General features: G+C 32.7%; 1 protein-coding gene across 1 annotated transcript in view; it reads left to right on the top strand.

The window, feature by feature from the left end:
- LOC140057513 (protein MTSS 1-like) overlaps positions 1–13205 on the top strand; it is a 53419-nt gene that overhangs the window by 17827 nt on the left and 22387 nt on the right. Inside the window, exons 4-6 of the mRNA XM_072103208.1 lie at positions 4575–4659; positions 5780–5871; positions 6026–6100. Of these exons, the coding sequence (XP_071959309.1) occupies positions 4575–4659; positions 5780–5871; positions 6026–6100 (252 nt within the window). The remainder of the gene's footprint in view (positions 1–4574; positions 4660–5779; positions 5872–6025; positions 6101–13205) is intronic.

Raw genomic sequence — 13205 nt, 5'->3', positions numbered from 1 at the left:
AAAAGTGTATGACGGATGGAGTCATGTTTTTGATTACTTACAAAAGCTTTTTGACACTTTTTTACCAAAACACAAAACTAGCAAGAATAACATCTTTCAGGAAATATTGTTTTCCAACAATTTAACTCTCAATTTCAAAGTACACAACAAAGTTAATGCACTCCAACCAAAAAAAAAAGTTATCAAAACTCATGGGAAAGGAAATAATAATGGTTTTTTTAAACTTTATATTTTCTACTGTAAAGATCTGTGTCTGTCAATATAACGCACAGCAACGCACTAAAGACTAGAGTACTGTATATAAAGTATAGGATATTATCATTTGATTTTATAACACACCTGATTGTGTTCTTGCAATTTGATTGGTTAATAAACACATCAAGTGTCATAAATGTTGTACAGTACATGGAAGATTATACAGCAGATTGCAATACAGTACATTCATTAATAATTTATACAGAGTTAACCCTTCCTTACAGTATAACTTGTGTGGTTTAAGTACATTTCTGTTAAAGATCAACCTTACCTTGCTTTTAAGGTATAAAAACTGCAAGCAAATGAGTTTTTAGGCGTGTAATAAAGTTTAAAAGTACTGAGACAAAATCTAAACCCCTAAACCCCCCTTTGGCAACATTTATCCTAATTTAAGAGTGACCAAATGATGTCTGTAAAACATTAATGTCTTTTGGTAACCAGGTTGAATGTTCAGTTCCTATGAGATGTGAACTTAATACTCAAACTGGAATAAATATCGGTACTTGGTATTAAAAAGCGTGATTATTAAGCCCAAGACAATGCCAGGAATTAAAAGGTTAATAGCTGCTACTTCATTTCATGTTTGTAGACTTCCTCCCTAATGCCTGCTACCTCGGCAAGGACTCTCTGATCTCCTACAGATCTTGCCGATTTTGTCTAGTTTTTTATTCATTTATTGTCTGGTATTTTAATAGTACATACACTGCCACTTTTAGGATTGGTTTCTTCACTGAAGTAGTTAGATACTGTATGACATACTGTACAGTACACTACCGTAAACTAAACTTGTAAACTCAAAATGTGGTAATGTCATGATGTCATCATGCTATATTAAATAGCTTTATTTATTATTTTTATTAATTATTGTGTGACTGTGAATGTATTATGTGAATAACTGTTGCATAAACCATACTTTACAATTACCAGGACAGGTGGGTTAAACTCATTTATCGACTATACTGGGATCCGATAATGTTTTAAAATATTTTTTTCCATTTTATCATAATTTAATGTTTTACGTGACAAGCAAGATGATTTTCGAGCCAGAGTGCTTGACAATAATTGAATTGGTACTACTGTATGCAGGTTGTCTAATAATTATTTCCATGCATAAATTTCATATCTTAAAACTACTGTACACTATATTAAGCATTCTTGTGAAACTTTGAATATTTGAAATTCCATCACAAACTCATTCAAGTGGTGAAATACCTTACTCGTAAAACACCATGTTTTTATGAATAAAATACAAACAGCATTATTATTTAGTCATTGAAATGTTATACAGGTATTATTTTGTGGTATTATAATAATTCATTTATAAGTATTTCAAGGCCACACAAAGGTGTTCTCCAACAACATTCTTTTAAAAAACACTAATGGCATGCAATAATAATTTAACAAAATTGCCGTTTTTTCTTCATCTGAGTATTTTTATCCAAGTCTTCTCAAACAAAGGATCAAGGTGTTCTAAAAATAAATATTGCACTACGTCACAATCACCATGGCAACTAAGACAGAGTAATGAGCCGAATACGTTTGTGTAATTTTTGTACTATTATAATTTGTTCATATTATAAGTGGGGTTGTAAACTTTTATTTTAAATGCCAACCTCGGTTAACTTACGCAAATTTCTTGCAAACGCGATGATAAACAAAATAATGTTGTCTCATTTTGAATACCGTGCTGCAGTATAATAAATGATAAAACATGAAAATATACATTCATTGTAGACACTACACTAGTTTGTTATTTGCAATGAACTATCTCACCAAGATAGATTCAACTGATTGACGGATACTACTGTACAGTATATATCTCAAGCAAAGATCGTGAGAAAAATAGTAATAAAATTATTGTATTTTTTTTGGTTTCCCAGAGTTAAGTACTAAATACAAATCTCTGGAGATGCGGATCAATGCATTGGTCCTGGAGAGTCTAACTGTGAATTTGATTAAAAGAGATGGACTCATGTTGGGAGCGACGCTACGTTACCACGTGGCATTGAGATTTGCTAGCAATTATTAACTATTGTTTATGAATGGGATAGTTGGTTGTACAGTACAGTTCAGAATAAACCTAAAATGCTACTATTATGTACTGCACTACCAGATTCATAGTGAATTATCAATGTAATGTTAACTAAATAGGTGCCCTGATGAATGATAATTTGACTCACTCACATCTGATATCTGGAGATCTTCATAACTAAGTCATGAGAAATATGAAATAAGTATGTTACCTTGAACTTAGTTTTGATGTTCAGAATAGATAAGTACACCAACCCTGTTCTCAGGTTGTCGTACACTACATGATTCAATCACTTTTATGTTGGTTTGGTGGGGTTTGCTATGTTTTTTTGGAGGTTTGCGGGGGTTTGCGGGGCTTAGCAATACCCATTATTATTAAATGATTCTTGCTCATTTTAAATGGATAATCTTGTGGCACTATAGAGTGGTAGTTGAAAAGCTTGCTTTTTAATCCCAAAATCTGGGATTCAATTCTGTAAGTGAGATTCTTCTTCTGAATATAAACATTAACTAGTTAAACATGACAATCCCCCAAAAAAGGGCACTGAATCTGATCTAATCATTTTTTAAACCTAAATTTTTTTAAAGAGTAAAATTTTGTCTTAATTTTGTTTCCACTCATTTCTGTCACGACACCATCTGCTTGACTTGTGGGTGTGTTTTACTACTGCAAACCAGTAATGAGTATGTTTATAAATATTTAAGTTTTTACAAACCTCATTACATCAATCAAATGTAACAGTATGTACTGAATGTTGCAGGTCAACTAAACTGGTACACTAATGTTTATTTACAGGCCTCATATTGTTCAATTTGACATCAAAGTTTAAGAGTTCACTTTTTTTAATCAATTACCATACAACATTAAGTATGTACTTAATGACTAAGCTGATCATTTGTAGCAGACTAAGTAGCGTACTTTATACTCTATTTTAGGCATTAAACATTACTTCTAATAAAAACCAAACATACAGTGTATAGCAATATAACAATCTAGGACAATATTACAGTATATGTTCCATATGAATTGAATGCAGTTAACTCTTATTTGGAAATTTTCAGAAATTCTGGTAATCAGAATGTGTTTTTAAAGGTACAAGAAAAATCTCGTTTTAAAAAGAGTTTCTGGTTTTCAGAGAATTAAATCCGGTATTGGGAGAGTACAGTGAAAAAATACATTTCAATAATACTGTCTGTACAGAGTGTACCTTTCCAAATTTTGCTGCCAATTGAACTACCAAATGTTTGAAGACTTTTGTATCAACATTTGTTGTTTCTAGATTGTCCCATTTACTGATCAATTGATTAATGTATCACAAGTTATCAATTTGTATCCATTAGTGTTTGTTAAAATCCACAATGACAATATACATGAGTTAGTATGAAGTGTGCAATCTTTATTAACCTCATTTCATTAACCCAATTTGTATTGAAGCCCATTTGATGAAGTTGCTTTAGATAACTTAAAAGAAGTATTGAATTCCTTTATTCAACAATTAATGTACATGCAAATTTAATTGGTTTTGGAGTACCATAGAGATAGTTTATTATCTCTACTAGCACTAACTGTATGTATTGGGTACGTAGTGTTGTTCAAATTGTGAAGCTGGTTGGAAATTTGTTAATATTTTGTACATCTTCGTTGTCTCATGTGTCATGAGTACGCGCGGCTTCAACGCACCCTTTGTCCGACCTCATCGATGTGAAAATGTCAACTACAAACACCATCTCATGTTACCTATTTCATGACAATTAATCTTCATATGCATGAACTATAATTTAAACCTGATCAATTGATTTCAAACAGTTTGAAGATCTTTCTTAGATGTATAATTGATTATTACTACTACGCCTCGATGCCACGCTCTCACGTCTAACTGTTCAAATAGATATTCCTCATTTTCCTTTGTTCATTTGATTTCTCTCATCAATGTTTTAATTATTATGATAAATTAGACAGCATAATAGATGAGGAGAATGGCGCGTGTTCTGCATATTTAAATTACGTGCTCAAACCTAGTGATGCGTTTAATGTTTTTATTTTATATTATGGTCGATTGATATCATAATTATTGCTCTGGGCTTGTATCACAACTTAATTACATGCTTAATGTATATTTTTCTATCAAGCATTAATAAGGAATTTTTATAAATATTTTATTACTTTATTAATATTATACAACTAAATGTTACAGATTGTATGTACAGTGTGTGTCCAGACTACCTTAAGTTATGTTTAAGAATTTACACAAACATGCATTCAAAATGTCATGTTTTTGTTTTTTTAGGAGCAACAAAAGAAATAGGATCAGCACTGACAAGGATGTGCATGAGACATAAATCAATTGAAATTAAACTCAAGTCTTTTACTGCGTAAGTTTCATCATTGTATGTTTTGACATGGTACCATGGTAGTTCACATGCTTGCTTATCAAACCTAAGGTCTTGTGTTCAAATCCTGAACAATACCCTAGAAAAAATGGGCAAACATCAGCTAGATCAGAGGTAATACAAAGTGAATTTACAACATTTAAAAATGTTACTGATGAATAATGGTGATGACATGAAAGATGATATTAATAATGTGAATAAAAGTAAGTGTGTTTACGTCACAAAAGAGAAAAAAACATCAGCTACTGACCTAGATCAGTGAGGAAAAAAGATTTATAAAGCAAGGGTTTTAGGCAGCAATTGGTGATTTAATATACTGTGTGCTGAAACACATAAAACAGTTTTCAGTAAGGAACTTAATGACCTCTGTGACCTAAGTTCATTCAAATGCCTCCATCCAGATGGCTACAATCCTACAGATCTTATTCTCAATGAAGATAAATTTATATTTTAACTTGACAAATGTACTTGATCAAGTTCAACGACTTTTGAATTCAATGTCATTCCAATTTAAATGTTTTTGAATTACCCTTGAAATGTTCTCCCAGAAGTTATTATTAACTATTACCAGAGAGAGTTGAACTATATTAAGGGGTAGCTTATAAGTATATTCTGTAGAGTGTAACCATACAATACCATAGAGTTGCACTATATTAGGAGTAGCCTTAAATAATAGTGTATTCTATAGATTCATCTTCAGAACATAGTTTGAGAGATCTTACCACATCCCTGCACACATTCACAGGTCTGTAATAATGACCATATTTGGAGTATAAACATGTCTGCCACAGTATTATAAAAATAAAGAGCTGCATTCAGTAAATATACAAAGTCTTAATAAATTTGCCTCAATAAAAATATACTGCTGCCTTGGTATTAAGGTAATTAGCTTGTGTGAATACGTAAAGGGATAATCTGTTAGATTGAACTTAGCATTGTGTATGTAGTATTAAGGTGGCTAGTTCCTTTCCATGCCGCCTCCCTAGTATTTTTTCAACCAGGTACTCATAAAGTTAAGTGGACTTATCAGGAATTGAACCTAAGTCTTTCGGTATGATGGTCAAGTGCCCCAAATCAAACATAATTTATTTTTATTTCATAGGTCTTTAATGGATTGTTTAGTTTTTCCACTCCAAGAAAAGATAGAAGATTGGAAGAAGATTACGACACAGTTGGATAAAGATCACGCTAAAGGTTTTTTTCTCATTTAATCCAAACCAATATTTACAATAATCTCTTATTAAATTCCTTAAACTAAGAAAAGAGTATGATTTTCTTATATGGGCACATCTCATGTTTTTGTCAAATAAAGTTTTAATTCTAAAATTACAAATTATTTGTTGTATAGAATATAAGAAAGCAAGACAGGAGATTAAGAAGAAATCATCAGATACAATCAGACTTCAAAAGAAAGCTAAGAAGGGTATGTATACTGTACATTGATGTTTTACTTTTTTAATTGAGAGAAAGATAAATAGAAAGCTATGAAGTGTAAAATATCAACATGCTATCAATGTTTCTACTTTTCAAAGGATACAATATACCAAGATATATACACTATTTGATATGCCAATGTATACAAGATACAATATACCAAGATATATACACTAATTTATATGCCAATGTACACAAGATACAATATACCAAGATATATACACTAATTTATATGCCAATGTACACAAGATACAATATACCAAGATATATACACTAATTGATATGCCAATGTATATACTGTACTAAAGATGTACTGAAGTTCTGAACTGGAGTTCAAATGAAAATTAACGACAATCCATAAACGAAAGTGTACATGTGTAAGAATTAGCAAAGTGTCACATTGAAATCCCAGTACAATACTTACAATAGCTATAAAAATGTCAATAAGTACCTCCCTGATTCTAACTCCAAATTGCACAATATGTTGAATGGAAAACATATTAGTTTTAATATTTATAAGAAAGTTAAATTTGATGTAAATATTATTGCTTTGAACAATTAATGTCCCATTGTTTTGCTTTCCATCTAGAAAATCACACAAACATACAGTATTGTTAGTTGAGCTTGCGTTTTGTTTAGAAATTAATACTCGTACAGAAAGGAGGTGGTCAGAATTTCATACACAAATTTACATTTAAACTATTCTTCCTCTCACAAATGAGTTGTCTTCCAATATACATTCTTTGTCCTTGTAACCTCTCCCCCCCCCCACCCACCCACTCCTACTTTAAATACAATGCTGTATTTCCCACCTTGCTATGTTGATTATGGACATCAGCCGTCTCTCAATGTCATCTTTTGTTGTTAGATAATGTCAATTACGCCCAAGTCGTATAAGACCAGTAGTACTTCCTACGTATGCGTTCATACCCTTCCTGTATTGTTCAACCTTGGATTGCTATCTCAATCTATTATGTTACTGACATATTAAGTGCCATTATAGCATTCACATAGTGGAGTTGGGGAGAGAATACAAAGTTTGTCAGCTGCATACATTTGGTCAAATATTGGCAAGTAGATTTGGAGAACATCAAACATCTTTTACAATACAGTACAATTAAAAAACAATATCCATTCTTAAGCTCTGTTTACACTATCAAACTAGTTTGACAAAAAAAGTGTGATGTGTCCAAATATGGTAGTGATATGTCATCATCATGTCTATAAATAGGTACATCATCACATTTTTTTGTCACATAAAGTTTGATACTGTAGACAGAGCTTTACACAAAATAACAGGCTACATAAAGTAGTTGATTCACATTCATGAAAGAGGACTACTGTACCTTTACTCTACCAGACTCAAGGCACCATTTTAAAGTTAGTCATGTACTAAACCCAGTACTAAATGTTCCGTCCTGAAATAAATCCAGATTTAGGACTAACTTTAGCTTTCTTTTGTGAATATAGGCCATAGTTTATTTATTGTAACATTTTATATGTTTATTTAACCTGAATAGTTCAATCTGTCATTTTCAACTTGTTTTTTTTATACTAATTGTCTCACCTTTGTTTTTAATTGGTTATTATACTGTAAACAGTTTATGTACTATCTCTTTTAAGTATACAATAATCAGGATTATTGGTTGAAAGAACAATTGTTGTCGTTGGAACCGGAAGCTGAGTAATACTGTATCTTTAATTGCAACTCCCTTGTAATTGTTATCATTATTGGAAAGTTCACAATCTGGAACCATTCCAGTATTTTGTTACATGAGCTGCTATCTAAGCTGTTTCCTCGATTTTCCGGGACAATTAGATCAATTGTTCTATCCTTCAGAATTTCCCTAAAAAATATCATATGTTAAATTATATATATAATTCCAAAGGCAAATTACTGAAAATAATGACAATGCTGTGGGTATCAGTGGCTGGATCTCAATTAGACCAGTCGTATTTGAGGTGTAGGTGTCACTTTTTGCAGAATTTACTTCATGTATTTTTTCTGGGGTAATTTTGGCTGTAGAATACGAATATGAATGTTGATCGCGACGGGGAGGGGGCGTTTTTGAGATATGAAGGGTCAAAGGTCAAATTAGGTCAAATAAGTCATTTTATGAAGAGGAAATCGTTTAGATATGTTAAATGCAACAGAAATGTGTTGTCTAGTTGATATGGTCCAAATAAACATCATATCCAAAATTTATCGAAATCGGACACCGGAAAGTGGGTTAATTGGCATAAATTCAAAATGGCCGCCATTTACCATTTGAAGTTCCCATATCTCCTCAACGGTTGGTTTTAGACCACCTAAGTGCATTACGAGTAAATATAAATGTGACATTAAACTTTCAAACTAGCATATTTAAATCACCATATGACGTAACTATGACGTCATAAGGTAGTTGTGACGTCATATATTATGTTATAACTGCTTAAATGACATTATCCTATACTACAAAAAATGTAGAAACCGCAGGAAAACAATTTTCTAACATTTTCTTGTTGAAATGAACATGATACGGTCAAACATCAAAAAGGTTAATTAGCATAAATTCAGAATAGCCGCTATATAAATGTGGTATTAAACTTTTCAATTAATATTTAAATTACCATATAACGTACCTATGACGTCATAAGTTAGTAAAGTATGATGTCAAAAGAATGCGCAATTGGCATATTCTAAGAAAAAATATGTTTTAAATCTCATGAAAATAGTAAAACATCCAGGTTAAGATCATCAACTGTGTATCCGCATGGTCTCTATCCCCTCGTCGGGGAGCCTATCCCATATCTGGGAACGTAACACAGGTACTTTTTGTCGAGTCGGGGAATACTGTAAAAATCGTTTGCGTTCACTTCGTAGCTTCAGCGCCTAGAAAACCGCGACGTTCCATTGACCGCGAGTACGTCAGAGGGCTATTATGCATTCATTATTGCCAGCTATCCAACTATTAAACAATAGGTACGCACTTGTCTGGCGGTATCCCTTTGTACGAATCGTTCAACGTTGTGTCCAAACGCGTGATATCATATTCCATCCAGGGACCAAAATGTGTCGTAGTATTACTTTCCAGGCAAAGTTTACTGACGGTTAAATTATGTACTGTGTATCGACGTATGCTACAGCAAAAACGAATTATGTTAATCTGATACGTTTGTTGAGTTTAATGTCGTTTAATTCCACCCTTACCTAAAAGCCATCCTAAATCTGGAGGGGCGAAGCAAATTTGGTTAAATGACACCTCTAGATGGCCGGAAATGGTATACTCTCGCACATAACATTCATGATAAATAGCACCTCTAATTAGTCGGAAAAGACACTCTCATGCAGCATGCTACCAAGGAGCAAAACGATCGTATTCGTACCTTTTTTGATCGTTCACTTGCGTTCAAGTTCAATGTGAACGTACGTACGTCTAGGGGAATCCCCAAAAAAGCACTTTGTGTGAGAAGGCAAATTCAATGCTTATTATAGCTCTACCTATATTTATTTACAGCAATTTGAAGAAATTAATCAATCTTCTAATAGTAACCCACACTCTAATAATAGTAACCCTCCTTTTAATAGTAATAGTGTAACCCAGTCAATAGTCAATCTATAATAATAACCCACTACTCTAATAGTAATAAGGAGATAATGCATGTTGATCTCGGGTGTGGGGGAGGATTGAGTGTTTTTGAGTTTATAAGTTAGTTAGTTAGTTAGTTCTGTTCAAACAAATGTGTTTATCCGTACTGTTTTATTATTTTGCTATGAGCTGCTGACCGGAATAGTTGGGGTGGGTTACTATTTTCAAGTAATAGTAACCCACTACTCAAATAGTAATCCCCTTCTAGTAGTAACCCACCCTAAAAAACAATCAAAGAATAATATAATAACCCAGGGTTACAATTAGAAGATTTACGGTATACTTTATGCATGCTGACTGCCGTGATCTAAACAATATAGGTACGTACGCTATTGTCTGGCGGTGTCCTTTGTACAAATCGTTCGTGCCCCAGCTCATTTTATGAGTACGATACATGCATCAATATCATGTTACATCCAGGGATTTCAGGTGAAAATCGGCAATTCATTTGCAACTCGTAAATTTACAGACACTACGCTCGACATACGCTCATACAGTGAAGAAGGTATCGAGTTATTCACGAACGAATTTACGAATTTTTTAAATTAACCTTTTGTACTGTGTGGGACACGTATTTGGAGGATTTTCAGAGATGAGGGTGAGGTATTGGGCATGTCGGGAATGGGGGTTCGCCCGAACCATAAAAACCCCTGGCTACGCGCCTGTACATATACATAGAAAATGCAATAGTTGGCATCATCAAAATACAGTATTACTATTATGGAATCAAACCACCATACACGCAAATTCCACATTTATCAGTTGGTCTTTGACATTTTAAACCATAATTATTATATGATGCTGGCTGTTTATTTTGTAGAATACATTTGGTATGATATAGCCATGTTTATTGGAATTATGTTGGTTCACGGACAGAGAAACCTTGTTTTATGTGATTTTCTACAGCTAGTTCTTTAGGGCAACCTTATTTTCTTTTATTGTTTAAAACATGATCTCAGTCAGAGAGGAAATATGTTAATGCTAGATGCAGCTTTCGTAATAAATAATACATTCAATATCGTTGTTGTAGTATTTTCACAATGTTTCCACCTGAACAATGATGTCACCTGTGAGAAATCGTTGGTTGATAGGGTTGCTGAATGTATTGTTATAATCAGCTGAACTGAATAGTATACGGGTAGTAGTACACAGCATTTATTAGATTTATGTATACAAAAATAAATGTTTTAGCTGTAAGACTACACATACGACACCATAATACATCTACACCTACGCTATTATTATGCCAGCTAGTTACTACAGCAGTACTAGGCCTAGGCCCTAGTGTAGCTAGTAGTAGCCTACTCTAGAAGCCTGTCAGTAATAATAATATAAGTTCTAGGCCTACTACACCACCTAAAAATCGGGGGAAAAAAAATTTAAAAACAGTAGTACACATGTTTATGTAAAGCTAGCGCTGCATGCAAAATAAGCTAGAGAAAGATGTTTCATGCATACGGTCATAATACGCTAGGCTAGTAAAAGCCTACCCACTATTCACTTGAGCGAACTTTATATGCGGTCATCGCGGTTTAAACGTCCTTTGTTTACATACGTCGTACGCTGGAAGTATTCGTATTCGGGCCTAGACAATATCATTTTTGATCACTGAAAACGAGAAAATGAAAAGTTCTAACTAACTTTATACTACACAGTGTATTACTAAAACAATTTCAGCATATAAAACCGATCAGATTTATAAATTATTTTCACATTTACGTGAATAAAATTAACAGCAACGAAGTCTTTTTTAATCCAATTTACTCATAATTATGTAGAAAGTGCGCCCTTTATTGTCTAAATTTGTTTTATTTTGATTAATTTCGGCTCTCAAAAATCAAGATTTTAAACGTTTATATCTTTAAAAAGCCCCCACGTTAGTCCGATCAACAACCAGATTCGTAATCTACGTCAAAAAATGCACTAGAAAAAGTTGGTTTGGAAAATTCTGCAGAAAAGTGACACCTGCCTCCAGATCCGACTGGTCTAAATGGAGATATACAAAATATAATAAGCAAAAAGCTAAATCAAAACAATAAATAAAGTAAAACAGCCAGAAAAATTAGCAGAGCTTTCGAGCAACACTAGCTCTTCATCAATTATATAATTGTACATTCATTGGACACTCATTTTTGTGGAAATAAATTCATTTTGAGAGGAAAAAACATACAGAAAACATAAATAATGTAGGCCTACAATCATGGACATAAAAATTATAGGTCCATGCTACAATAAATGTAGTAACTGTTTATGAATGTTAATTTTATGCACTCATTTATTTGACCAAATTTGCAGCAGATAAAGAGGATGTCAAGATAAACAATGAAGTACTAAGTACGTATAAAGTAAACAAAATGCAGGATCTCACTTTCATCATGGAAGAATTAGTTTACTAAATCCCTCCATGCTTTCATTAAGCTAATGTTTGTTTGTTGCAACCATGGACCTATTTATAGGTCCATGGTTGCATTAACCGAAATGCATGGTTATATTTCTGATTTATTTACATTACTTTATACAAAACTGTAAAATTACTTTTGTCCAAAAAATAGTACAAGCATTTTTGTTGCTTTTAATGGAATTTTATAAGTCTTTCTAGGCTTGCTTAAATTGTGAATCTGGTAGATTTGTGATCACCTTCCTTTAAAGCATAAATGGGCAGGGTCAAATCCTCGTTGGGTTGTACTTTTTCACATCCAACCCCATGCACTTTATTTATGCTATTATAAAGAAACGATTAATTTTTAATTTAATTTTAGTTGTTACTTTAATTTGGTCAAATTTAATATAATAATATAATATATTGAAATATTATAACTTTAACATTATTCTTACAGTTCCGTGTGCACAGTTTTATGATTGTGTACTGTCTGTGTTTTTACCAATCCATGTTTTCCCATCTACTCTCCATTCAATATCACTCATCTGGTTTATACCCATATCACCATTATCACTCATTTATATCATTTGTAAACCCATAGTATGTACATCATCCATTCTATTACTATTCCAAGCCTGTAGCCAGGGAGGGTTCGAGGGTGCAAACTAGATATCAGCATTGAAAGTGTCGCTTTTGCCCCTTTTGTGGAAAAATGAACCATCCTGTAAAAGTCCTAGCTACAGGCTTGCCATTTATTTATGAATCATTTTTTCTTTTGATCATGTTTCAAAACCTTTTCTTTTTTATTCATAAGATATTATACAAATAATGAATATTTATGAGTGCAATGGTACAAATAATGGCACGAGGTGAATGATGAAAGGTTATATCAACGAGGCAAAGTCGAGTTGATATAACCTTTCATCATTCACCAAGTGCCATTATTTGTACCATTACACGAATACAAAACATTCATTATTTGTTTTATATAACATCTAGACGTTTTTTTTTCGTACACAAAAATGTTTCAAAAAGTACTATTTAACGATCGTTGAATAGTGCGTACTATCGCACGCCATGTG

The sequence above is a fragment of the Antedon mediterranea genome, chromosome 8 (genome assembly GCF_964355755.1).
Source record: "Antedon mediterranea chromosome 8, ecAntMedi1.1, whole genome shotgun sequence".
NCBI lineage: Eukaryota > Metazoa > Echinodermata > Crinoidea > Comatulida > Antedonidae > Antedon > Antedon mediterranea.
Note: the sequence above shows the minus strand (reverse complement) of the source record. Positions and strands in the feature narration are given on the sequence as shown.